General features: G+C 38.7%; 1 protein-coding gene across 1 annotated transcript in view; it reads left to right on the top strand.

The window, feature by feature from the left end:
* The window catches only part of LOC135213723 (aspartate aminotransferase, mitochondrial-like), a 52,452-nt gene extending 30,022 nt beyond the window's left edge, over positions 1-22,430 (top strand). The window contains exons 4-9 of the mRNA XM_064247833.1: positions 7,092-7,175; positions 18,476-18,613; positions 19,780-19,923; positions 21,267-21,378; positions 21,822-21,978; positions 22,232-22,430. Coding sequence (XP_064103903.1) covers positions 7,092-7,175; positions 18,476-18,613; positions 19,780-19,923; positions 21,267-21,378; positions 21,822-21,978; positions 22,232-22,415 — 819 coding nt within the window. The 3' untranslated portion in view covers positions 22,416-22,430. The remainder of the gene's footprint in view (positions 1-7,091; positions 7,176-18,475; positions 18,614-19,779; positions 19,924-21,266; positions 21,379-21,821; positions 21,979-22,231) is intronic.
* The last annotated feature ends 4,292 nt before the right edge of the window (positions 22,431-26,722 follow it).

Raw genomic sequence — 26,722 nt, 5'->3', positions numbered from 1 at the left:
TATTTGGACGACTGGCTAATACGAGCAAAGTCGAAGCAACAGTGTCTGGAGGACCTTTCGGTAACATTAAAGATGACGCAGTCATTGGGACTCCTAGTCAACCTCGAGAAGTCCCAGCTGGATCCCCAGCAGAACATAGTTTATCTGGGGATTCGGATGGATTCTCGGGGTTTTCTAGCGTCTCCATCAACAGAGAGAATAGAGCGCTGCCTTACAAAGGTGTCAGTATTTCTAGGGAAAGAGCATTGTTCCGTGAGGGAATGGGGAATGAGTTTGCTGGGAACCATTTCCTCGTTGGAGCAGTTCGTTCCCGCCCTAGGGAGACTGCACCTAAGACCCTTCAGTATTATCTGAAGGAGAACTGGGATCAAAGTTCCCAGGACCTCGAAGAGTCATTCAGGATAACGGACAAGGTCAAACAAGATCTTCGGTGCTGGTTAGACCCGAAGAAACTCGGTCAAGGAATATCCTTGCACATAAAGAGCCCTCTCCGAGCGTTGTTTGCAGACGCATCGGACGTAGGGTGGGGAGCAACGTTGGATTCGCAAGAAGTGTCGGGAACCTGGGAAGGAAGGAGCTCAGGTGTCCTGGCACATAAACAAAAAGGAACTGAAAGCCATTCACCTAGCTCTCTTGCACTTTCAATTTCAAGAATAGATATTAGGATCGATCATTCAGGTCCAATTCCGACAACACGACAGCCCTAGCATATATCAGGAAGCAAGGGGAACTCATTCATTCTCCCTTTTACGAGACAGCGAGGGAGTGTTGCTTTGGGCGCAAGAGAAGCAGATCTCTCTTCTAACGAGATTTATTCAGGGAGAGAGAAATGTTCGAGCGGATCTGCTAAGCAGAAGAAACCAAGTGCTCCCCACCGAATGGACTCTCAACCCTCAAGTGTGCGATCAGTTATGGGGGTTATGGGGAAGGCCGAACGTAGACTTGTTCGCAACCAACTGGAATAAGAGGTTGGAGAATTATTGCTCCCCCATCGCAGATCCAAGAGCAATAGCGATAGACGGCCTCCTCATGGATTGGAAGGGAATAGACGGGTACGCTTTTCCCCCCTTCAAACTGGGTAGGGGAAGTAATAAGAAAGTTTGCCTCCTCAGAGGGAACGAAATTAACTTTGATCGCCCCCTTTGGTGGCCAGCCCTAGATTGGGTGACAGAGTTGCTGGAGTGGATAGTGGATCTTCCCAGATCGCTCCCACTAAGGAGCGATCTTCTCAAACAACCCCACTTCGACAGGTATCAAAAACCTCCCCGCTCTAAGTCTGACTGCCTTCAGACTATCGAAGGACTCGTTAGAGCGAGGGGTTTTCCTCGCAAAAGCTTCAAAAGCAATCGCAAGAGCCAGGAGACCATCCACATTACGGGTGTACCAGTCGAAGTGGGAAAGTGTTTAGAAGATGGTGCAGGACGCATGAGCTATCCTCTTCCAGTACCTCTATAACCGTCATTGCAAATTTTCTTCTTTACCTTAGAAGAAAGTGTGGCCTAGCTGTATCTACGATCAAGGGGTATAGAAGTATGCTGGCCTCGGTGTTTAGGCATAGGGGTCTGGATGTGTCGAACAATAAGGATCTACAGACCTTATTAGGTCTTTCGAGACCTCAAAAAGTCAGAATAATAAAAAATCCCAGTTGGAACTTGGATATAGTGCTTCATTATCTGATGTCTGAAAGATTCGTACCTTCCAATAATTCTTCTTTTAGAGATTTGACAAGGAAGTCTCTATTCCTGTTCGCCTTAGCCACGGCAAAAAGGGTGAGTGAGCTTCAAGCGTTAGAGGGCAGAGTGGGTTTTAAGAAGGAGGCTGCAATTTGCTCTTTTAAGCCTCTCTTCTTAGCCAAGAACGAAAACCCATCAAAACCGTGGCCTAGAAGCTTCGAAGTGAAGGCACTCTCTTCTCTTACGGGGGGAAGGACAGGAGAAGACCCTTTGTCCAGTAAGAGCGCTAAAATTTTATTTACAAAGAAAGTCTCTTTTGGGAGGTACGCAGGAAAGTCTTTGGTGTTCGGTCAAGGATCCTACAAGGCCAATATCAAAAAACGCCCTTACGTTTTTCATTAAAGACATTATTAAGGAAGCGCATCTTAAATGTGGTGAAGAACAATTTAAACTCCTCAGGGTAAAGCACACGAAGTGAGGGCCATAGCAACCTCAATGGCTTTCATAAAACGTGGTCCCTTATCAAATCTAATTGAATCCACGTATTGGAAGTGTAACTCAGTGTTCGCCTCTCATTATCTAAGGGATATGAGAGTTACTTTATGAGAAGTGCTTTTCACTGGAGCGTATGTCCGCGGATTTAGTGCTGGGAGGAGGAGCTGAGGTTAATCCTAATTAGTTAGGTTATGTAATTTTAACATTATGGTGTTTGGTTTTTATGGTTGACTGAAAGAGGGTATAGGAATAACCCTTTTCAGTTCTTAGATTTAACATGGTTAGGAAGGTCAGGTGGTCGGGATTAACTTTTGGTCTCCTCGTTGTGCATTATGTAAAGCCTAAAGCTCTGTCATGTAAGAGGGCTAGCCCCCATTGATAAGATACAGGTCAGGCTCTGCCATGTAAGCGGGTAAGCCCCATTGGTACGATCCATGCAGGTTCTGTCGCGTAAGCGGGCTAGCCCCCATTGACATGATCCAGAGGGCTGTTCGGTCATAGGTGGTTTACCTCACTGAAGCTCTTGAGGCATGCAGACTAAATGACAGTAATCATGAAGTCTTCGGCCCAAACAGGTAAGAACCAAGGATTGATATCCTACAACAATTGTTGTTTCCCGTTATTAAAATTTTTTTTTTTTATATATATAGCTGTCTCTCGCCCTCCACCAAGGGTGTCAATCAGCTAAGTATATATCTGCCGGGTAAGTTGCATGTATAAAAATGATATTGTTAAGATACAATAAAGTTTTATACATACTTACCTGGCAGATATATACTTAGCTATAGACTCCGTCGTCCCGACAGAATTCAAAACTCGCGGCACACGCTACAGGTAGGTCAGGTGATCTACCATTCCCGCCGCTGGGTGGCGGAATCCCGACCATTCCCGTTTTCTGAGCCAGATTTTCTCTTACACCTGTCTCCTGAGGGGAGGCTGGGTGGGCCCTTAATCGTATATATCTGCCAGGTAAGTATGTATAAAACTTTATTGTATCTTAACAATATCATATTGCACTGCAAGGTTGTCCTGTTTTATTATCAACAGCTTCAAAAACAAAGTGGAGATAAAAAAAAAAAGTACTCTCAGCTGCTTTTTTGTGTGTAATAAAAAGTACTTTTCAAGCAAAAACAAGTAGTTTTTATGGAAGGAGTTGCCACAAAATCTAAGCTCTCTAGCTCAGAATTGAATCAGGAGTCAAAAGGTTCATGGTCATTACAGTTATTTTATTCATCATTAGTAGATTATTGACTTTTGAATCAATAGCATTTCAGAGCTTTAGTTAAAATTGTTCCTGTACATTATCTCATTCATTTACAGATGTACAGATGTGGATTTAAGTTGAATGTACTGAAGTCATTAACTCTTTCTTCAAGTACTTGTGTACAAGTATCTGAAAATTGAAAGTTCTGATAATCAGGGACGAGTTAATATATCTTACCCAAGATAGCCAGTGTACACTGTATAATGAGTTAAAATGACATAAAGTCAGAACTGATACAGTAAATTGTATATGGAGTAGCACAGTGTGTTGTTAAATTCGTAAATGAAATATTCAGCAACTTTCACCAAAGAGATAAGTTTTGACAATGTTAACTGTCATCGCAGAGATAAGACTTGATAATGAGTAATTCAGTGGAAACAGTTGTCTATTTTTACTTCTATAATAAAAGTTGGCTAATGATGAACATACACACAGACATTTAAAACCCAAAATTGATACCCTATCACAGATAACGTACTACTTCAATTGTGCATGTTTTCTCACACTAAGTTTTCCTAATGACAGAAGCCTCAGCCAGTCTGTCAGTTCATCATGATTTTTATTTACTCCTGTAACTTGAAGTAATGGCTGTATTTTAGTTACATGTTACCTTTATCTTGCACTTGCCATAATCTTAGGGGGTTCCCCCCTTTTTTTTCATATGGTCAGGAATATCTGGTTTGTGTTGCATTTGTAGGAATGCTGATTGTCTAAAGTAGACAGTCAAGCAGTATCATTGATATGGTGTGTTTTATATGTGTCATGCACTTGATACAATTGTCTGAAGTAGACAGTCAAGCAGTGATACTTAGTGTATTTTATGCACAGACATACCCTGCACTTGATACACTTGTGAATGAGTTATGGGATGGGTTGTTGTTGACCTTTTGGGGATTAAGGGGTACTTATGGTTAATACCATTGGAGTGGTCGTTTGGAATCATTTTGGTTGCCTTATGCTTGTGAGAGTATAGATATTAAGCAGTTTAACCAGACCACTGAGCTATTTTATTTAGTTTTCATAGGCTGACCAGTAGTAGTCAATGTGTTGTGGAGTTTGAATTTGAATGCATTATTTTGCTATATAGTAATTATTTTGTATAAGGATAAAGCTAGTGACACCTTTCAAACCCAGTATGGTTACCTTATCATTGATAAAATATCTCAACATTCACTGTTCTCTTTATTTTTTCTCAAAGCTATCTTGGAAACATGCCAAAACTGTAGGTCAGTTCATCTGTCTATTACATTTTTGTTTACTCCAAAACCTAAGAGAATGGATTATTTTCATTGAAACTGTGCCATGTTGTTAGCTTCTGACAGGATTTACTATAAGGTAGTCTAGGTTTAACAGTTATGCTGTTTGAGAATGTAAGATATTTGTGAAGATGTAGGATTTTTAGAATTCTGTCTTGTATATAAGTATAAAGCAATTTCAATTATATTTTGCATAAGTACTAGCCAGCCTGTAACTTTGTCTTGAATGAATTAAGAGCTACTCCAGGTATGGCCATTTTTTGTGAGAGGAGGGGTATTATCAGGTTCTTTTGCTAAACTGTGGTTGTAAAATATTTGTAGGGCATATTTGATTATTAAATGATTTCAGTGAAATTTTGCAAATATAGCTTATAATTAACACAATCAGAATTATTTGAATAATTAACACAATCAGGATTATTTGAAATAAGTTTCTTACCCTACCACCTACACTATCCTACAGGGATAGTGATGGTAGCCCTTGTCGAGGGCTTTACACACATCGCGCTATAGGATGGTTTTCTGTTAGTTCCTACTGGAATTTAAACCATTTCCTTTAAAGTAAGAAAGGTTTATTGAAACTAGGTAACAAGTTAGTTCAACTGGGTGGTAGGTGGGTAAGGGAAGAATCGCCCTACTCATATACCATCAAGCATTTTTTTTTTTTTTAGTTGCAGGATGAATTGTGATGTCTTTATGGCTCTGACTGACCAGGTTGAAACCTCTCATCTTTTTCGTTGTATGGGTGGTGTTTGTGTATTTTTCAACATGGATTTGCACTGTAAAGGCAGACAGTTAAAGGTGGGAAGGATGTACATGGGTATTTGCTGCATTATTTCCTTAGTGTTAGTGTAAACAATTTTGCTCTGTATTAGTTCTAGGAGTGTGCTGCCTGGTCTCCTCAAAGTGGAGAGGTTGCAGCAGTGTAAGAAGGCCAAAAGAAGTTTGCCATTCTCTTCAAAGGAGGTTACTCCACCTTTAGTTTCGTCAGATTTTTTCGGCTGTTCCTTACCCTACCTTCTGCTCTTCTCTGGCTCATGAGGGGTTTATGCTTGTAAGGGTGGGTGACCAATACATGCTATCTGGCACTTCCCAACCAGAGAGCTTTCCAAGCTCCTTAGGTGAGGCAGTGATATGTGTTTGTGGTTTGCCATTTTCTACCACTGCTTAACTAGCAGCTTTGCCGTAGTAATAACTGATATTTCCAATTGGTATTCTGAGCACTGGCAGACTGGCCAGGTTACCAGTTTGCCCAATGGTAAGTGGGTCCCTTACACATACGACCGTGGGAAATTTCATTTTCATAGGTGTAGGTAATTTGTATTTATGAGTGAAAAATAAACGTCCCAATAATTTGTCTCCTTGTTTTTACTCATGCATTTTCAAGTGTTTTATGTATTTGTCGTGTGAACTCAATTATAGCATCGTGGCTGATGGTTGGAGTGGGCTCCTCTTGTCACCTGGCAACCACAGTTTTTAGACCCATTCTGAGCTGTCTATCTTTCTCTCTTGCTCTTTCCATTCAGGAACTTGATGCGGTTGAGACTCTTGTAGTAATTATCTTACTTGTGGGATTGCCCTTGTGGTATTGAGTAAAGGCCATACCCCTCCAACACTGCCTCCTGGCTTGTCACGTCTTTTAACGTAGCTGAAATGAGTAATAGTCATAGTACAAGTGCAATGCTGGCAGTTATCACTAGAAAAATATTAAAAATGGAAAAAGTTGCAGAACACTACAGGATAGGTTAAAGCTTAAGGTAGATTTACTATGTTCATGATGTCAGTCATTATAGCTGTGACAAAGATTTGAGTTCACATCTCAATGTCTTCATACCGAATTTTAGCACTGAATTGTTTCATATCAAACCTATGGTTTATACAGCAACAACTTACAGTGCCTCCAATACTCTACAATCAATAGCAGTCAGTCTCTTTGACTGTTATTATCAGGATTACAATTTTATCTATGATTTTACTCACTCCCTGTCCCATATTTAATTCTCCACCCTAAAGCAATGAGCTGAAGTATCTCTTCCAATACAGATGGAGGCTGTTCAACTATTGGATAGACTTGCTCTGTACATACCACTCATACCATTTTTCTTTTGGTTAGTTCAAGTGTCCAGGATTTTGTTGTCCACAAAATGGGCTCAGTATAAGTGACGGGTATCTTTAAAAGAAAAAAAATTTGCATTTGTTGTCCACAAAATGTGTTTAGTATAAGTGATGAGTTTCCTTAAAAATTTTTTTTGTATTTGTTGTCCATAAAATGGGCTCGATATAAGTAAGAGGCATTATTTTGAAAAGTCAATCTCTATAATTGAATAAATCCTTTTTGAAATTCTTAATTGTAATTATGGAGGATTGGTGTATGTATTACTGAGTTATTGTAAATGTTTACAGAATGTGACAACGCAAGCTATTTCTGGCACAGGTGCATTGAGAATTGGCTCTACCTTCCTTTCAAAGTTCTTCCCAGGACCAAAGGTAAAGTATTTAACATATGATTATTTTTATTGGATTTTTTTTATACTTACATGTGTAATATGGTTATGACTTGTACAAGTACCTTTAGAAGATAAAATTTAAAAAGCTTTCCTTAATTTTTTTTTTTTTTCTTTTTTTTTAAGATGTTGCGACTTGGTGTTTTTGGTATGAAGTTGTATACTATTTGTTCATATGTGGAACAAACCTTTGGTCTTAACAATAGGATGATCTAGCGCCAGCTGGAAATGGGTTAAAAACAATCAAAGATTGTAAAGCATGGAATCTGGGGCATCTGGCAACCCATATGTATAAAAGGTGGAAACTAGTCATCAACCAAGCTTGGGACCTTGTGACGCATCAGTCTCTCTTTGATCGCCTTGGAGAGTAGCCTTGTTGCGCTCTCCTTTCCAAGCTGCTTGGTTTGTTTGTCCATTATTTCTATGCATTTTTAATTGTGTGGGGGTCTGTCCTTTGGTCATGGATTCCTCCAAGAGTTCCAAGCCCTGTCAATGTATGTACCCGGGCGTTCGAGGATATCCACGTTCCAGGTTTTGGGCGTCTTCTGTTACAGATCCCCATTCAACTTGCAGTAGGTGCCATGCGAATTTTTGTACTATTTCTAAGCTGTGCCCAGAATGTCGTTCGTGACCTATATCTCAGTGGAGGGCTTTCTATAAGAGAAGGGAACACTAGGGTGCGTCTTGCCCATCTTGGGAAGGTTTTATTTGTTCTCCCAAGCCGGCATTTCAACATCTCCTTCTTCCAGTAGTCTTCCTCCTGCATCTTCTGTTCCTGTGTCCTCGTCTTTTTCTTACATGGATTCGTCTGTGGAACTATCGAGTGATGCACAGGATAGTTTTAAGTTTAATCATGCCCCGTCTCTTGTGGGAGAAGATCACGCCCTCAGGAGAGGAGGCTCCCCCGTCCATTTCTTTTGTTTTAGATTTGGAGTCCAACAAGATAGCAGTGGTTTGGGTGTCCGTAGTCCTACGGGGTTCACCCTCTTTGAATGGTTTGATGTCACATTTGTTTGATGTCACGTTTGTTCGCCAGCCTCCCCAAGTCTCACCGGCAGCCCCCCTCCTTCTGGCCTACACTATTTTGTTAAGTATGTGATGCCTTTAAGCCAACTGGAGCTGTCAACATGTCATCTGCTTGGATGCCGCCTATCTCCCCGCCAGTGTGGCCATTAGCTTGTGCTGCTATGCCAAATGTCGTGACGTCACTCCCAGCTTCCACTCAGCCTATGACGTTGACTGCGGTGTCGGTTCTCCCTCTGTCTCATGATGTCATTACATCCACTCTCTGTCATCTGCTCTACCTTCCTCGGAGACGTTCTTTCAGGCAATTTTTGATAAACTGGACTCCATTCTTTGTGAGAGATATGCAGTTCCCCCTACAAAGGGATGGCATATTAGGAGTGAGCCTTCCCCCTCTTCCTTTCCTCTTAGCAAGAAGCATCAAAGTAGGGGAGAGCCTTCCCCCACTCCATCTCCTCCTGCTCATACAAGAGTCAGATGTTGGAGGATTCAGAACTTTTTTGTTTTTTCCGAGAATGAGAGGAGTGTTTCACCATCTTCTCTACACAGATGTGTCTCTCCATCGCACATACACATACATGTTCCAGTTTGCGATGGCTCCCCATCTCCGCAGCCTACTGGAGTTCGCTGTAAGGATGATAAACCCCTGATCATGGGTTCGAAGGTGGCTTCCACTCAGATGTCTCCTGCACCTTCTGGAATTTCTCATAACGATGACGGTCAAGGACAGGAGATGTTTTGGGTCCATGGATGTGCGTCTCGTCCTTCTTCTCCCAAGACGACAAGACTTTCTAAGCGTCCTTCCCCCAAGAGTTCCCGGTATCATCGTTCTCCATCTAGAGGATGCATCGCCTGGCTATGTTCTTGAGCCTGTTTGCTCAGAGGCTTCAGTCGATTTGAATACCATTTCTTTCATTATGGGAAATGTGGTGCCCAGCTCCGTAGGAAGACCTCTTTAGTGGATGTAGAGAAGGACGAGGTTCTCTCTAGACCTTCCTCCTAATGTTGCCGTTCTCCTTTGCCCGAGCCAGAGGAAGGGGGGAGCAATGAGTTTCTGTCTTCTTTTTCATAGGTTGTTCATCTCATCCATGAGTTCAGTAGTCTGGAAGGGAGGACACAGGCTCGATCTTCAGTGCCCCCTACTGGCATAGAAGCTTTCCTCAGCCCAAAGCAGGATCCTAGAGCTTCGTTCGAGCTCCCACTTTTGGAACGTGCAGTCTATTTTGAAGCATATTAATGACCTGATTTTGGATAGGGATAGCTCCCTTTGATCCAGTTGGTCGCCTAAATTTCTCTCTGCTCCTCTCTTGCAGCATAAGAAATAATCCAGCAGACAGTATCAAAGTTGGAGGCTTGTTCTTATCCTCCTCCTCCTCCTCCACCTCACCGGCAAGCTAGACAGTCTTCCCCCAGGAAACAAACCAAGTGTGCATCTTATGTGAGGACACTTCAGCCTTCTACATATTCTGGGTTAGGACAACAACAACGCTCCTTTCAGTCTTGCCCCTGCAAACCAGGTAGGGGTACCAGAAGTATTGGCAGAGGGGGTCGTCTATAGAGAGGGCGCCCCTCCCTTCCCAGTGCCACGGATCGGAGGATGCCTGGCAGTCCATTGGGCCAAGTGGCAGTTGTACGGAGCAGAGAAGTGGGTAGTAGATGTCCTTCGGGTCAGATATCTCTTACCTTTCAACTTTCCTCCCCCTTTCTCAGACAAACCTCTCCTCCACCTGACTTCCGCTCAGAGTTCTCTGAAGTTCCTAGCCCTTCGGGGCAAAATTTTGAAGGTGCTAAACAAGGGCGCAGTGGAAGAAGTACATTAGCCTTCACTGAGGTTCTATAGTCACATCTGCCTGGTTCCAAATGCCACAGGTGATTGGAGACCAGTGATAAATCTTTCCACACGGAACCTGTTCATCAGGAAGCAAGGTTCAGGATGGAGATGCCCTGGACGGTTCTGGCAGGAGTAAGGGAGAACGACTTTATGCTATCAGTGGACTTGAATGATGTGTACTTCCAGATCTCAATTCACCCTTAGTCGAAGAAGTTCTTTAGCTTTAGCCTCTGAGAGCAGGTCTTCCAGTTCTAGGTCCTCTTCTTCGGGTTGACTACAGCCCTGCAGGTGTTCACAGGGTCTGTGCCCTAGTCTCAAAGTGGGCTCATGCTCAAGGGATTTGTTTACTGAGATACCTTGATGACTGGCTGGTCTTGGCAAGTTCCAAAGAGAAGCTAATTCAAGACAGGGATCACCTACTCAGTTTTGCAAGAGTCTGGGTATTGTGGTAAACTGGAGAAGTCCAGTCTGGTCCCCAGCCATAGGAGTCTGTATCTGGGTTTGTCTATAGATACGGTAGTGTCAAAGAGTTTCCCAGAGGTTACAGAAGTTCAGGACGGTGGCACGGTCCTTCCTGGCAGAAACCAAACAACCAGCTCACCAATGGCAGGTCCTACTAGATATCTTGACATCCCTAGAAAAACTGGTCCCTCACGGTTGATTCCATCTACGTTCTCTTCAATGGAGGTTGAAAGAGTTCTGGTTCCTAGCAGGCAATTCCCCTCAACAGCAATTACCCCTTTCAGATCAAGTGAGAAGAGACCTGCGCTGGTGGTTGGACGATCAGAATCTTACAATAGGAGTCCCTCTACTTTCTCCCCATCCAGATTATCCTGTTTTTGAATGTGTCCATTGATGGTGGGGGCACTCATCTTCAAGACCTTCTGGCTTCGGGTGTATGGAGCTCAAAGCAGCCTTTCTAGGACTGGAGAAGTTTGGGAGAAGGTAGAGGGTCATTCAGTAGCTCTGATGTTGGACAGCTCCACCTTGGTAGCTTATATCAACAAACAGTTGAGGTACATCAATGGGCGATTGACAACTTGATGGAGCTCGTAGCCAGATATTTTTGGGCAAGAGGAATGGAGTGGCCAACAAACTGAGTCGACAGAACTAAATCCTTGGTATGGTTTGGTCTCTGCATCAGGACATTTCTTCTTTGGGAAAGGTTCCTCGTTGGACGGGTGGTTTTCGCGCTCGGCTACCAATGTGGTGGTCCAATGTTCAATTCTCTGCTTAGCCAACACCTGATCAGAAGAATTTATTTCTGGTGATGGAAATTCATTTCTCTATATAATGTGGTTTGGATCCCACAATAAGCTGTAGGTCTCATTACTAGGTGACAAATTGGCTCCTAGCCATGTGAAAATATCTAATCCTTCGGGCCAGCCCTAGGAGGGCTGTTAAGGGGGCCGGCCAGAACCCCTATATATGGTGGTATAGGGCAAAAAATGCAAAGTCATGAAAAAATTCATGGAGCTTCATATGGCAATTGAGAATACGTATACGAAATATTTAGTCAAAATTCCTCATACTTTCGTAGTTACAGGGTAATTAGTTAACGTAACTCAATAAGCCTAAAACATTGGTCCGTACAAGAAAATGCAATATTTCTTCTATTATCGTAAATTTTGATAATTATTTTCAAAGAAATGGAGAAATGCATCTGTAGACATTCCCCGAGGCAAGAAGGAGATTCATGCTCAGCTACCAAGTCCAGTCCCCTTGACTTTAGTGCGATCACAGACTTCAAGTAGTCTACACGTTCCATTTCACCTCTGACATTCGCCTGCCTTTTACGTATGTTTTATGTTATGTTTCGGCAAGAATTTCATCATGCCAATGAGGAAAAGACAAGGAAAACAATCTCGCTAACATACAGACGAAGAAAAATCGCTCAGTATTATTACAGAATATCATAATATATGCGTTAGTTAGTGAAGAGAGAGGGGAGGGTGTGAAGTAAGGGTTGCTTAGTAACGCCCCCGTCTTGCTTGACAGCACATGTCACACTGTGCCCAAGGCTAGCGATCTTTGAGCAAAGAGATCTTCATTTATGATAAATAACCAAGTTTGGTTTTTTTAATACCCTGAAAATGGAATATGAAATTCATAATAATCATGATTTATTAATGTCTTTGTAAAAAAGAGTACGCCTTCGAGTTTCAACCCTCGACATTCTCTTGCATTTACGTTTGTTTATCTTTGTTTCGGGCAAGAATTTCATCATGCCAAAGAGGAAAATACAAGGAAAACATCTCGCTAACGTACAGAAGAAGAAAATTCGCTGTAATAAGCCGAGTTAGTGAAGGGAAGAGAGAGAATTGCGTAGGAAGGAGTGCCCCCATCTTGCCTCAAGCAGTGCCCCAGGCTGCGATATATGAGCAAAGGGATCATCATTTATGATTAAATTATGATAAATAAAATAGTTTTGGTTTATTAATACACAAAAAAGAAATTATACATTCATATAATCATTATTTATTAACATTATCTTTATAGAAATAGGAAGGAAAACTTTGAACGCCCCTATCTCAAAACTATACTTATTGACCTTCAAAATCTATCTTCTCACTTACTTTTAAAGCTATAACATTGGAATTTGGTATATAACTCAGAAAGACATTATAGAACAATTAAAAAGAGCCCTTTTTTCCAATTTTTGTTTCGTATTTTTTTTATAAATTTTTTTCTCGTGATTTATAGGGTTTATTTTTTTACCATATTGAAAAATTCATATCTAGCCAAAAAAATGACTTTTAGAAAAAAAAACTCCATTCGATTGGAGGTCTACATCAGGTCTATATATGGTAGTAATCCCAGGTCTTAATATTAAATATCAAGGGAGGAGATAGAATTTGAAAAATGGTTATTTTCGGGATAAATCGCCCTGGCGTCACAAAACCGAAGGTCAGAGGCGAAAATCATATGCGGTTTGGAGATGTCCCAAGTCACCTTATTAAGTGGTATGAATGTCAAAGTCCTGTCCTTAAAAAAGGGCATTAGCCGGCCGGCCCCCTTAACCCTTAAACGCCGAAGCGGTAAAAAAAAAAATGTCTCCCGTGTGCCGGAGACGTTTCAGAGTGAGCACGGAAGCGGAAAAAATATTTTTTTCAAAAAATCATAGCGCGCTTAGTTTTGAAGATTAAGAGTTCATTTTTGGCTCCTTTTTTGTCATTGCCTGAAGTTTAGTATGCAACCATCAGAAATGAAAAAAATTATCATTATCATATATAAATAATGCGATATATGATAGCGCAAAAACGAAATTTCATATATACGTATAATTGTATTCAAATCGCGCTGTGCGCAAAACGGTTAAAGGTAACAAGTTACTTTTTTTTTGTTGTAATGTACACTAAATTGCAATCATTTTGGGATATAACAAATTGTAAAACGATAAAAGCAACACAGAGAAAATATTATCACAAAATAATGCATGAATTCGTAACGCGCGGACGTAAACACACGTTTTTCAAAAATTCACCATAAATCTAAATATTGTCCTAGAGACTTCCAATTTCTTTCAAAATGAAGACAAATGATTGAATATTACTATACTGTAAGAATATTAGCTTACAAATGCAGTTTTCGACCATATCTGACGAGTTAAAGTTGATCGAATGTCGAATTTTTTATATATATTTTTTTTATATGCAATTATTTCGGAAATAAGAAAAGCTACAACTTTCAAATATTTTTCGTTTTATTCTACATGAAATTGCGCACATTTTCATATATAAAACTCTATGAAATGCCTAATATGAAACGGAGCAAATATTCCGAGAATGGGACGTACGCATTTCGGAGATTTGTGGCGGAGAATCCGCGCGCGGAGGGAAGGAAAGTTTTTTTTAAATTCACCATAAATTTAAATATTGTGCTAGAGACTTCGAATTTGTTTCACGATGAAGATAAATGACTGAATATTACTAGACTGTAAGAGTTTTATCTTACAATTGCGTTTTTCGACCATTTCGGTAGAGTCAAATTTGACCGAACGTGGTTTTTTATCTATTTATCGTGATTTATATGCAAATATTTCGAAAATGAGAAAAGCTACAACCTTCAACTATTTATTGTTGTATTATACATGAAATTGCGCACATTTTCATATATAAAATGTTATGTAACGGCTAATATAAAATGGTGCAAACATTACCACAATCGCACGTATGATTTTTTTGGAAGAGTTACCGCGCGGACGTAAAGAAAATGTTATTTTTTTTCATAAATTCACCATAATCAAAATATTGTGCTAGAGACTTCCAATTTGTTGCAAATGAAGGTAAATAAAAAGCTTGAAATATTACTAGAATATAATCGTTTTAGCTTACAATTTGCGTTTTTTTTTTTTCTTTCCCGGGGGGGGGGGGGGGAATACCTTTCGGTAAGAATAGGTTTTTCGGAACCATTTCGGTAGTGTCAAAATTGACCGAAGGTTGAAAATTTGTCACTTATCATTTTTTATATGAAAATATTTCAAAATTGATAAAAACTACACCATGGTGTTTTTAGTTGTATTGTGCATGAAATGCGCACATTTTCATATATAAAACTTTATGTAACGGCTAATTTAAAATGGTGCAAACATTACCACAATCGCATGTATGATTATTTTCGGAAGAGTTACCGCGCGGACGTAAGGAAAAGTTTTTTCATAAATTCACCATAAATCGAAATATTGTGCTAGAGACTTCCAATTAGTTGCAAAATTAAGTTAAATGATTGAATATTACTAAAATATAAGAGTTTTAGCTTACAATTGCGTTTTTCGACCATTTCGGTAGTCAAAGTTGACCGAAGGTTGAAATTTTGGCACTTATCGTTATTTATATGAAAATATCTCAAAACTGATAAAAGCTAAAATCATGAGTATTTTTTTTTTTGTATTCTACATAAAAATGCGCACATTTTCATATATAATACTCCATGTAACGGCTAATTTAAAATGGTAAAAAAATTATGTCAAAGTGACAAAATAATTTCCGAGATGTGTCACAGATACTTTTTAGTGCGGCAAGAAAGAAATTCGCGCTTGCGCGCCTGCGTAACGATTGTAAACAAAACAACACCTTGATCCGTGAACTCCTAGCATCCCCCATGGCGCGTGATTCAAGAGTTTTCGGCTGGTAGGCCTAAAAGTATTTTTCCACGAATTTTAAAAAAAACTTTTGTATGTCGACGTAAAATACGTCCAGTCGGCACCCGAGAGAAAAAATGTCGACGTAAAATCCGTCCAGTCGACGTTTAAGGGTTAATAAGCTCAGTGGTTTGGTAAAACTAAGGTATACTTAACTTGAGATCTGTTTGCAACTCACCTCGACAGAAAGTTCGATGCCTACATGTTTGTAGTCCTGGATCCCCTGGGCCTAGCAGGGGACTCCCTTCAGCATCATTGGCACAATCTCGAAGTTTACGCCTTCCCTACATTTTGCTTGATCCATTAAGTCCTGAACAGGGTAATGAGCTCTAAAAATCTCAGGATGACCTTAGTGGCTCCCCTGTGGCCTCAAGCAGAGTGGTTCCCAGACCTCCTGTATCTACTTTCAGAAGTACCGAGAAATTCCCTCATGGTGCCACCTTCTTTGCAATCTCATGTGGAGAGGTTCCACCAATTGGTAGAGTCCCTGTCTCTTCATGGCTGAAGACTATCAAGTATCTCCTGCGAGCGAGAGGATTTTCTAGTAAAGTAAAGCAGTGGGTTACATGTCCGGCTGTCTTAGGAATTCTTTGTCAGTAGTCTATCAGGGCAACTGGGTAGTCTACTGTGATTGGTGTTGTCGGAGGAGTTTCTCTCCACTTGGAACCTCTGTTCAGCATATAGCAGACTTCTTCATCTTCCTCAGGGTTGAGAAAAGCCTCTCCGTTTTAGCTGTTAAAGGTTACAGGGCTGCATTAGGGAAAGTTTTACGCCTAAAACACATAGACATCACTTCATCCAGGATCTCTGTTGTTTAGGAGTGTTGAAGAATCCTGTCCACCAAAAGAGCTCAAACCTCCAACTTGGGATCTGTCCCTTGTCTTCGGAAGTCTCTTGAGCTCCATTCAAGCCCTTACGTCAGTTGTCAGACAGAATTCCATGGCCTGAGTTGTTGATGTGAGTAACACACCTGGGGTTGGAGTTCTGTTGCTTTTGAATTAGTCCCAGACTTTGTGGCCAAAAACTCAGAAACTCTTGGCGCATGATGACAGGTTTGCCTCATTCTCAATTTCCTCACTGAATGACGATGTGGACGGTGACCCGCAGGAACTATGGCGGTGTCCCGTCAGGGCTCTGGGCTGCCATCTGAAAAGGACTCATCACCTTAGACCGAGGTGTCAAAGATTTTGTGTTAGTACGGGCCATTTCAGGAAGGAAGTTTTCAAGAAGAACAATTTTTCAACTTTCCTTCTGGCTACGTGAGGTAATTACTCAGACTTATTCCTTGCTCCCTAGTTCTGTCACAAAGACTGTACACCCTAAGGTGCACGACATCAGAGGCTTAAGTTCCTCTCTGGCTTTTAAGAACATGTCTGTTCATAGAATTTTGAATGCTGGTTCTTGGCTAAGTCAAACCATGTTCACTTCCTTTTATCTGAAGGATATTGCCCACAGGTCCTTGGACATGTTTTCCCTGGGTCCTGTGGTGGCTGCCCAACAAGTTGTGTAACTTATCTAGCCCCTGACAGGGCAATTTATATCTTATCCAAGTTGTTTGTGTGGAAGACAGAATGAGTGCGTTAACAGTACTTTTTCTTTCTCTTTGTTCCTTTCTTCCTTCGGGCAGGTCGAAGAATAGACATATCATATGCTGGAACTGGTCTAATACAGGTGTCTGGTAGTCTTACTGGTGATAGTTATTTACTGTGTTCCTATACAATAGGCAATATACTTCTTGGTAGCATGTGCTCCTCCCTTTAGCAAGGGAGTGGGGATTGGTGACAAATCATTGTGGCTTGAAAGGTTTGTTACTGGAATAGACAAAGTTCTCTTTATCTTCCACAAGTGCAGTAAATCTGGCCATACCACAGTTTACTGAACCCAGCAGATAAGTTTTTGGGTATTTGTCTACCTATTCTCTCACAGGCTATGACCCCCTCATTTAGAACTTGTCCTAAGAAGGATGGTCAGGTGGGCTGAACCCCCAGTCAGTTTAGGGTACTTCTACCTCCCTCCAAGTAAGTCTCCTATTTTAAGACTGAAAGTTTGTTCCAGTATGAACAAATGGCAAATAGTAAAAGTCTATCCTATTTTAAGACTGAAGGTTTGTTCTGTGTATGAACAAATGGCAAATTTTTTAATCAGTTTGCATTTTTATAGCTTACAAACCTGAGGTCTTAATATTATACTGCCCTCCTCTAGCCATCCCTCTCGTGTACTGGGTTGGAAGAAAAACTGATGCGTCATGAGATCCCAAGCTTGGTCGGTGACCAGCTTCCACCTCGTATACAAATGGGTAACCCAGATGCCACAGATTCCTTGCTTTACAAATTTTGTTTTTAACTGGTTTCCAGCTGGCATTAGAAGATTATCCTATTGTTAAGACCTCAAGTTTGTATGCTATGAAAACTGCAAATTTATTAACAATTTGTCATATTTTCCTTTTAGCTAATAAAAAAGGTATTCTTGTAGTATGAGAGAAATTGGAATGAAGACAGATTTGCATGACAGTTAGTATGGATTTTTATTAGATTTTTTAGGGTATAGAGAGAATATTTTTACATAGATGTGTCATGTGATAGGTCATAGGTTTTCTTTGGAGCTTGTCTACATTATGTATTTAGATACTGATGTATCATTCATATATAGTATGAACATATGCAAATATATTGTACTATTTAGATTAGATGTGTTAGAAGCAAACCATGAGATATTTTTTTTTATAATTATGTACTACTACATATGTTGAGAAACTATTTTGTTCAAGATTTTATATTACTAATGTCTTGAGAAAGTAATATGAATATTTAATTAAAAATTTTAGAGTGAAGTACCCAATTTAGAATGCTACATTTTTTTTAGTACATATTACGTTGATATTTCTGTCATAAATGTTTTCGACCTCTTTACCATTTGTATCATTTTATAAATGTGGATTCTGTAAAACACGTTGGAATGCTGTAACTGTGGTTTTGTCTTGTATTACACTAAATATTTATAGTTTGTGTGGTATTACAGTTAAGTTTATCAGAATTTTTTTTATATTTAGTGTTCATTAAAAATAAAGATATACATAACAGTAATACTGATACTCTATCATGGTACATAAAAGTAATACTGATACTCCATTTTGGTAATGGTAACATCTTATAAAATATGCTATGCTATATTTAGTGTCTTTATACCATATTCAGTGTTCGGTATGTGTGTTGAAGAGTACTGTGTCTTTTTAATATGAAAATTTTTGCTTCAAGGGAGGGTTTTGGTCATTTTTCTCCCTCTTTAACAGGTTGTTTGGCTGCCCAAGCCGACATGGGGTAACCACGTGCCGATTTTCAAGCACGTAAACATGGATGTACAGCAGTACCGATACTATGATCCTAAAACTTGTGGCTTTGACTTTGCTGGTGCATTAGAAGATATTTCAGTATGTATTATACCCAGTTTTAATCTTTTCCTCACAAAGTAAGATTTATATGGAGTTGTAAGATTCTTGATTTTTGCCTTATTGACCATTCATAACTGAAGATAATTCAAGATTGTCCTGTAATGCATATGGATTGTTTCAAAGATAAAAGATAAAGTGAGTTTTATAATGTATTGAGTCATTGTAACTCTTAGGTTGTTATGCATGAGAAGATATAATCATTGATACACCTTTCATTAACCATGGAAGATTTACTAAATTTTCATTACTTCTATTAAAATGCTGAAATGACCTTGTGTTGTAGTGTACCCTGTAACTTCATACAAATGGGGATGGAGTTTCAAGTAAATCTGTACTTTTGGATAATATTAAGTGTTCTACAAAAATCTAATTATGGTTTATGTGCCCGAAAAAAAAATGGTTGTAGTTGTAGTAACAGAGTAAATAAATTTGTTACAGTTGTAGTAATAGAATAAATAAAATACTTTGGGGTTGTTTTGATTCCAGAGCAGTCAGTAACACTCACTCAATCACTTAGGGATGTGGAATCATGGTAAATAACAATCATGTATATGTGGTACTTGCTACTGTGAATCAGCTGTGTTACCCTGAGGTTTTTCTGTGGGAGTTTTGAGATTAATATACTAATGGGGTAAAAAAATATTTTTTATAAAAGCATAGATGCTGAACCTAAAAAGATTCTAAGACATTTATAGCCCTATTTCAGACTTATGATTTATCCTCATTTAGTACATCTATTTGTCAACTGAATTTTTTTTTTTTTTTTTTTTTTTTTGATAATTAAATGACTGTGCAGGACATTGGACAATTATTTTGGAGCTTATCTTTTTGTTCTTATTTGTTATGAATAATCCTGTGATGGTATGGTATAGTCTGCCATAAATGAGTTGAAAAGTATGAAGAAATAACATCCTCTGGGTGCCTAATTTTTCTGTAATAAGTTATTTATCAATAATACAAGATTTCCTTCTGTATTAAATAGTTTCCTCCCTCTGCACCAGGGACTGTTAGTGAACCCTGAGATTTTACCTTTCCAGTAGATATTTGGTGTAATTCGGTAATGTTCAGAGAAATTGCAGTATATGTTTGAAAAGTAAATAAACTTACAATTTGTTGAATACTCCAGTGTTACAATTCTCTTGCAGAAAATTCCTGAGGGAAGCTTGATTATGCTTCATGCTTGTGCTCATAACCCAACTGGTGTTGACCCCAAGCCAGAGCAGTGGGATGAGATGAGTCAGCTTATCAAGAAGAAGAACCTTTTCCCGTTCTTTGACATGGCATATCAGGTAAGATACATTTAAATTGTAACCCTGTGACTTACTGAACTAGTTTTTTTAACTGCATGATAGTATGTCATTAGAATTTTCTGTTAAGATGCCATAAAAGCTCTCTATTAATATTTTGTTCTTTTTGAGCAGTGGAATGGGAGAGGGAAAAATAGGTATGTTTAATGAAAAGCTTTAGAAGGATGCTGTTGCCATTGCGGGTATTTTTTTCCAAAGGAAACAACTTGGTTCATATGCAGCACATTATTGAGTGCTCACTGCACATGTAGGATGAGAAAACATCCTATATAATGTTTTTAGTAAAAGGTTTTTGAATATAAAATATGGGGTTCATAAAAATGTTTGTGATTACAAAAAGAATTCATTTAGATAATTCTTTAAATTGACAGCCAAACATTCTTGAAGTTCAGGAGGGCTGTGCCTAGTTAGCCTATGCTTGAGTGGTATGGATTACTAGGATAGTTTTGAAGATCTTTACACTAGTATGTACAGGCAGTCCCCGGGTTACGATAGGTTCAGCTTACGTCGTTCCAAGGTTAAGGCGCTTTTTAATTATATTCACCAAAAATTATTTCCAGGGTTACGACGCCTACAACACTCATCTAGAAGAAATATCACACCAAAAATGCAAAATAATCAATATTTCAAGTTTTTTTTTTTTTATGAAAAATGCAATAAGAATGCAGTTTATGTAGTTTTCAATGTACCCAAAGCATTAAAAGTAAGGTTTTATTAGTATTTTTGAAGATGTTCCGGCTTACAACGATCTTTGGGTTACAACACGTCTCAAGAACGGAACCCCCATCGTAACCTTGGGACAGCCTGTACATTGTATGAAATACGTATAAAAAATTGTTGCAAAACACTGGAAAAATTTTATATGGTACTCTCTGACACTGCCCTAGGATAGCATACATTTCAGTTAATAAAATGAATGACTTAGTTTTTGGAACCTGAGCATGTTGATAAGTGAGGAGTAGATTCACACTTAATTTTCAATATGTCGTTAGAACTTGTGTCTTGTTTTCAATTGCCTTATGTTACATGCATCTTTGTTTCTAGAATCTCATAATGTCATCATGCTGACAGTGTGTGTTTATATAGGAGACTCAAAAATTTAAATGAAAACAAACAAGTGATTAGACTTCAGGTGTTTGGTATTTGTTCAATTAGTGTTGACTTGGTGTTCATTTGGTGATCGAAACCTTCAGATTTGCCCCAATTAGTATTAACTACTTATAACAACTTAGAATTCTTGGTCACCAAGCACAACAAATATTTACTTATTAAATTTTGAGGGGTTAAACATTTTCATACCCTTTAAAAGCCATTTTTAATTTCAGGGCTTTGCTTCCGGAGAAGTGGCAAGAGATGCATATGCAGTTAGAAAATTCCTGGCAGATGGACACAAGATATGTCTTTCACAATCATTTTCTAAAAACATGGGATTGTATGGTGTGTTCTAACTTAAATTATGCTTTAATAACTTGATATCCCTTAAGGGTAACACCAGTGTCTTGCATGGTGCTGTGTAGCATTAACTTGGCCCAATGTAGTTTCTCAAAACTAGATTCCCTAGGGCATTGTCCAACATATTCTCTAGATTTTTCTCTTCACATTGTCATGATTTTGCTGTGTGTCGACAAACCCTCACATGGCCTTATGTTTCTTATTCATTAGGGAAGAGGTAATCATAGCTAATTATGGATAATCCTTGAAAATGGAACAGAAATTTAGTTATCAGTCTTTCAATAAACTAGTATACTAAATGTACTCCAGAAAGTCTCCTAGAACACAGGTATGAAATCTATCTGTACTGAATATGTCACTTATTAAATTTTGAGTGAACAGGGTTTATCAAGTATTGAATTCTATCTGATCTTTTCTTCATTCAACAGGTGAAAGAGCTGGTGTTTTCTCTATCATCTGTAATGACAAAGATGAAGCTGCTCGTGTTATGTCCCAGGTGAAGATCATTATTCGTCCATTGTATTCTAACCCCCCTCTTCACGGATCCCGTATTGTTGCAACTATTCTTGGTAATCCTGAATTACAGTAAGTAATCACTTTGTTTTTATACAGTTTTGCTCCAGTGACTTATAATTTTTTATTTCTTGTGGTGGTTGTCTTGTGTTAGTATAATTGTAAATCAGTTCTTTTGTTCTTTTGAAAATTAAGTGTCTTATACAGCAGTAAACTGATTTTTATTGCATTGGTAACTCATTGATTTCTGCATTGTATTAGGAATTATATATTTAAGAACAAAAATTTAAATGGAGGCTAACATTCTGAAAACTTTTAATTCCAGTGCTATTTGGTTGGAAGACGTAAAGGGAATGGCAGATCGTATTATTTCCATGAGACAGAAACTCAAGGACAATCTAGCAAAGGAAGGATCCATCAGGAACTGGAGCCACATCACAGAACAAATTGGCATGTTCTGTTTCACTGGAATGACACCTGACCAGGTAAGGTGTTTTAAATATTGGTAGCTAAATAAAGTTGTTGCCATATGTTCTATACAATTTTATTTTGAATACTTTTGGGGGAAGTTTCAAACAATTTCCATTTACTTTGATATGAAATGTGTTTTCTTTATCCTCTTTTGTACTTAATGACTGAATTCCCATTTGATGTAGGTCTATTTGATTTTTGGACCTTTCTAATAGTTTTCATCATCCTGTTATTTTCATTTTTAATAGTTTATTGAACTGGCTAAATGGTATTTACCTTTCTCATTCACATTTACAAACCATCTGTCTTTAGGATCTCACTACACCATTCATCAGCTTTCACCTTCACAGTATGATCTTCCCACTAAACTGTAATCCTGAATCTTGTCATATAGATTTACACTTCTTCAACTGCTGACTCAAGTACACCTTATACACACAAATAATATTGTGCAAGATTCTCATGGTCCTCCACATTAAAGCTCCGTTTCTTGAGTTGTTACTGTCCTGTCTGTACCTGCTGCACAGTTAGTATGACTAGACAGCAAGGTAACAAATTATATACCTCTTCTTAGACCTTCCCATCCACTGGAACAGATGCTGTGCCTCCCTCTCTTATTCATTTGGACTACATCTTAAGTATATTGGACATGATGATGTATAGGGACATTGAAATATTAATATTATTAATAATAATTGTCAATAATAATATAATAGTAATAATAATATATTTTTAATAAGTTCACCGAGTCATATTTGTAGACTTTCATACGGCTCGCCAAAAGATTTGTTATAAAATGACAGGTGAAAATTGGAGCAAGATCAAGTTAAAGAACTTGGACATCTACATAAGAAGAGATAACTATGGGGAAGAGAAAAAAAAAATAGTAGTGCCTGTAGAGCTAAAGGGTAGTACACTAAACAACCTCAAGTTACATCAACAGTGATTGGCATATTGTAACTTCCCTTAGTGGTGGTGGTTAATATGCACTTTAGAGTAAATGAAAAAAATGAAAGTAGAAAAGTAGTAGTGATGACTATAAACAATGAAGAAATACAATTATATTGTGCTAGAACCAGCAACTGCATCATATATGTTAATTTGTTAGCTATTTATCTAATTTTACATATATGAGTGTTAAATTTGTTAAAACTCCTTTTGATGATAATGTGTTCTGTTCAAATAGATGTATGTATTTTTGAAATTGTGGGTGTAGACCAAATTCATCTGATGGAAGATAAAAAAAAATTACTTGGAAAGAAAATTAATCTTTCTTGGTTACCTTTAAGATATATTTATAACAGCATGAACAATACGTAATCTGTTCACAGGTGAACAAAATATAAGCAAGTAACTTTCTACATGTAAGAAGATGGGTCCCAATATTGTATGGGGTACTTGGTAATTAGATTCATATGCTGTCTTTACCAGGATGTTGGCAAATCGATGTTTTTTGATGATTTTAATTGCACAGAATTGTAGTTTGTTAACAGTATGTAAAATCAATTTTGCTTTTTTCAAAAAATAACTTCAGTGCAGTGTATTTTATATGATTAATAAGATTACATACTATACATATGTAAGGGTCACATTTAAAAATATATATTCCATATATAAATAAGCTAATGACCCAAGGGGTCACTGTTGAGATAGCAAGGAGTGTGATAAAGATTGATAAACAGAATGCAAGCTAGGGCTTGGTGTGTTGAATCAGCGAAGCCCTGGTTTGCATTTGCCTGTGATAATCAAATCCATTGTTGTATCAAACAGGTCACAGTGCTTTCGCCTGAGAACCTATTGACCTATAACCCACAGACGTCTACGTGACTTCCTCTCACATATTCGTCTGTCTGTAGTTAGTATGCTGAGCTAAGCTTTGCTCTCCTATAATTTTGTAAATGCATTGTAACTCTGAACTCTATTTCCCCTCCTAGAATCAGGATGGGAAGTATACTTCCCATCCTCGTCGGAGATTGCGATGATAGTTTCTAAGTCAGTATCTTCTTTGGGTATAAAGGCGGAGATGTTTCACTCGTGATGATAACTGTAACAATATATTTGCGAAACTACATCTCTTGAGTAGAAGCCAGAAGGTGGTTAAGAGAACCTGATTCTAGGAGGGGAAATAGAGTTCCGGGTTACAATGCATTTACAAAATTATAGGAGAGCAAAGCTTAGCTCAGCATACTAACATACAGACAGACGAATATGTGAGAGGAAGTCACGTAGTCGTCTGTGGGTTATAGGTCAATAGGTTCTCAGGTGAAAGTACTGTGACCTGTTTGACACAACAATGGATTTGATTATCACAGGCAAATGCAAACCAGGGCGTCGCTGATTCAACATGCCAAGGCCTAGCTTGCATTCTGTTTATCAATCTTTATCACATCCTTCCTTTGCTATCTCAACAGTGATCCCTTGGGTCATTAGCTTATTTATATATGGAATATATATTTTTAAATGTAACCCTTACACATACAGTATACTGCATATGCATGAGGAACTATTTGATTGATACAGAAACAATTAAACTACTGTGGGTGTCAGAACCTATTCCCAGTGTAAATGAGAAAACTACCTGTAACAAAACTAACATTGAAGTAGCAGGAGGAAAACCAGTAGGGAATACCAAATTGAATTATTGTAGAACAGATGGGAATAAAGATAGTGCACAAGATACACAAAGAAGAGAACTCAACTCACAGTAACTATAAATGGAAAAGCTGTCAAATACAGACCATTGAGTTGTCATTCAATTTTTATGTCGACTCCCAGGTGTAGGTCTTCATCAATTCCATCTTTTCACATAGTTTAATGGTCTGTTCCCTGCTATTTCTATAACTTTTTGACCAATTTTACCACATTCCTGACCATCTCGGTATCTTTTGAGTCTACCAATTGATTTCTCGTTCATAATGGAATAGTCCCACTGTACTCTGGCTATGAACTTTCTATGATCACACTTCTTCAAAATTCCTTCCTTTTCTCTATCCACATTTCGGCTAATCAGAATACATGCTGTACTGTAGTACTGGGTTTTTGTATCAATCATAAATCTTTGCTTCTTCTAATGGCTCAACTCCTGCTTCCCAGTCAGGTGTCCCCCCAAGGGAACTGAAATGCTGCACTTTCAAGATCTGTTCATCTATCACAATATATTTCTCTACTTCCCATTTTGCTCATGTAATACATTTTAGATATTGTAACTCTTCCATTCCATGTATATTTTGAAATCTTAAGCATTTGTTTTAACCCCATCTGTTACATTTGGTTCACTCCCACACCATTTTGACTATGGCCACCTCCAGGAAGCACAGGAGTTTCTGTAATCAGGTTACATGACAAGGGCTGGAACTCAAGAGAATTTTTTATGAGTTCTGTGCATCTGGGAAGAAGCTATCTTGAAGGTCAATCCAGCTACTAAAGTGAGACCTCTCCTTAGTTATCTGTAGTTTCACCAGCTGTTTTGAAAGTTGCTCAATCTGTATTTGCACTGATAAAATATTGTCAGTCTTCTTTCCCACCGTTATCCCTACACTAAGGGGTTGGTTGGCTGATTTGCCTTTCCTTACATCAGGCATGGTTTATTATTTTGGCAAAGGGGTTTTTACGACAGCATGCCCTTGCTGTCATCAACCACAGTTATCGCGGTGGGCCTCGCCTTTGACTAAAAAGTCTACCTGCTAGGCGGGAGTTTACTAAAAAAAAGTAAGACTGCAAGGCAGCAGCTGTCCTTTTAGACGCCTTTTATGACATGCAGGACCTATGGTGGTAGTATTCTTACACTCCAGGGTTTACTTATAAAGAATTGTCAGTCTTGGCACATGAATGAGCTACATGCCCTACCAGAAAATTTGCTCAAAGTACTGGAAGTTGGTCTCCTGTGGATTTTTCTCTTGACGCTTGTTCTGGTTGCCAAACTCAGCCTGCCAGTAGTCTAGACTGTACTAATCTTTTTCCCGTGCCCACCTTCAATCTTGTTCCTGCAGTGTTGCATTTAGTCTAGGCAAAACAGTGAAGATGAGGGTTAATGGTATGCATGAGAGAACAGCAGCTTCAGTTATTCTGCTCATGTCAAAAATGTGTGTCTGGGGACATTTGGACCATGAATAAGGGCTCTTGTATGATTGATGGATGGATATTCTGCAGTGAAAACAGAGTATGAGGTTAATTGATTTTGTTGATTAAAAGATATGGTAGAAAATCCTACATGTAAGGAAAGTGGAACCATTAGTATAACTGCTGTAGTAACTTTCTCACTCTTAAACATAAATGACTATAAAGTGTAATTGTATTCACATTTACATTTCAACTGTAATCCAAGGAGAGAAGAGGATTTAGAAGG

This window comes from Macrobrachium nipponense, chromosome 43, assembly GCF_015104395.2.
Source record: "Macrobrachium nipponense isolate FS-2020 chromosome 43, ASM1510439v2, whole genome shotgun sequence".
Taxonomy (NCBI): Eukaryota; Metazoa; Arthropoda; class Malacostraca; order Decapoda; family Palaemonidae; genus Macrobrachium; species Macrobrachium nipponense.
The sequence above is the reverse complement of the archived record's forward strand: the minus strand, read 5'-3'. Positions and strand labels throughout refer to the sequence as shown.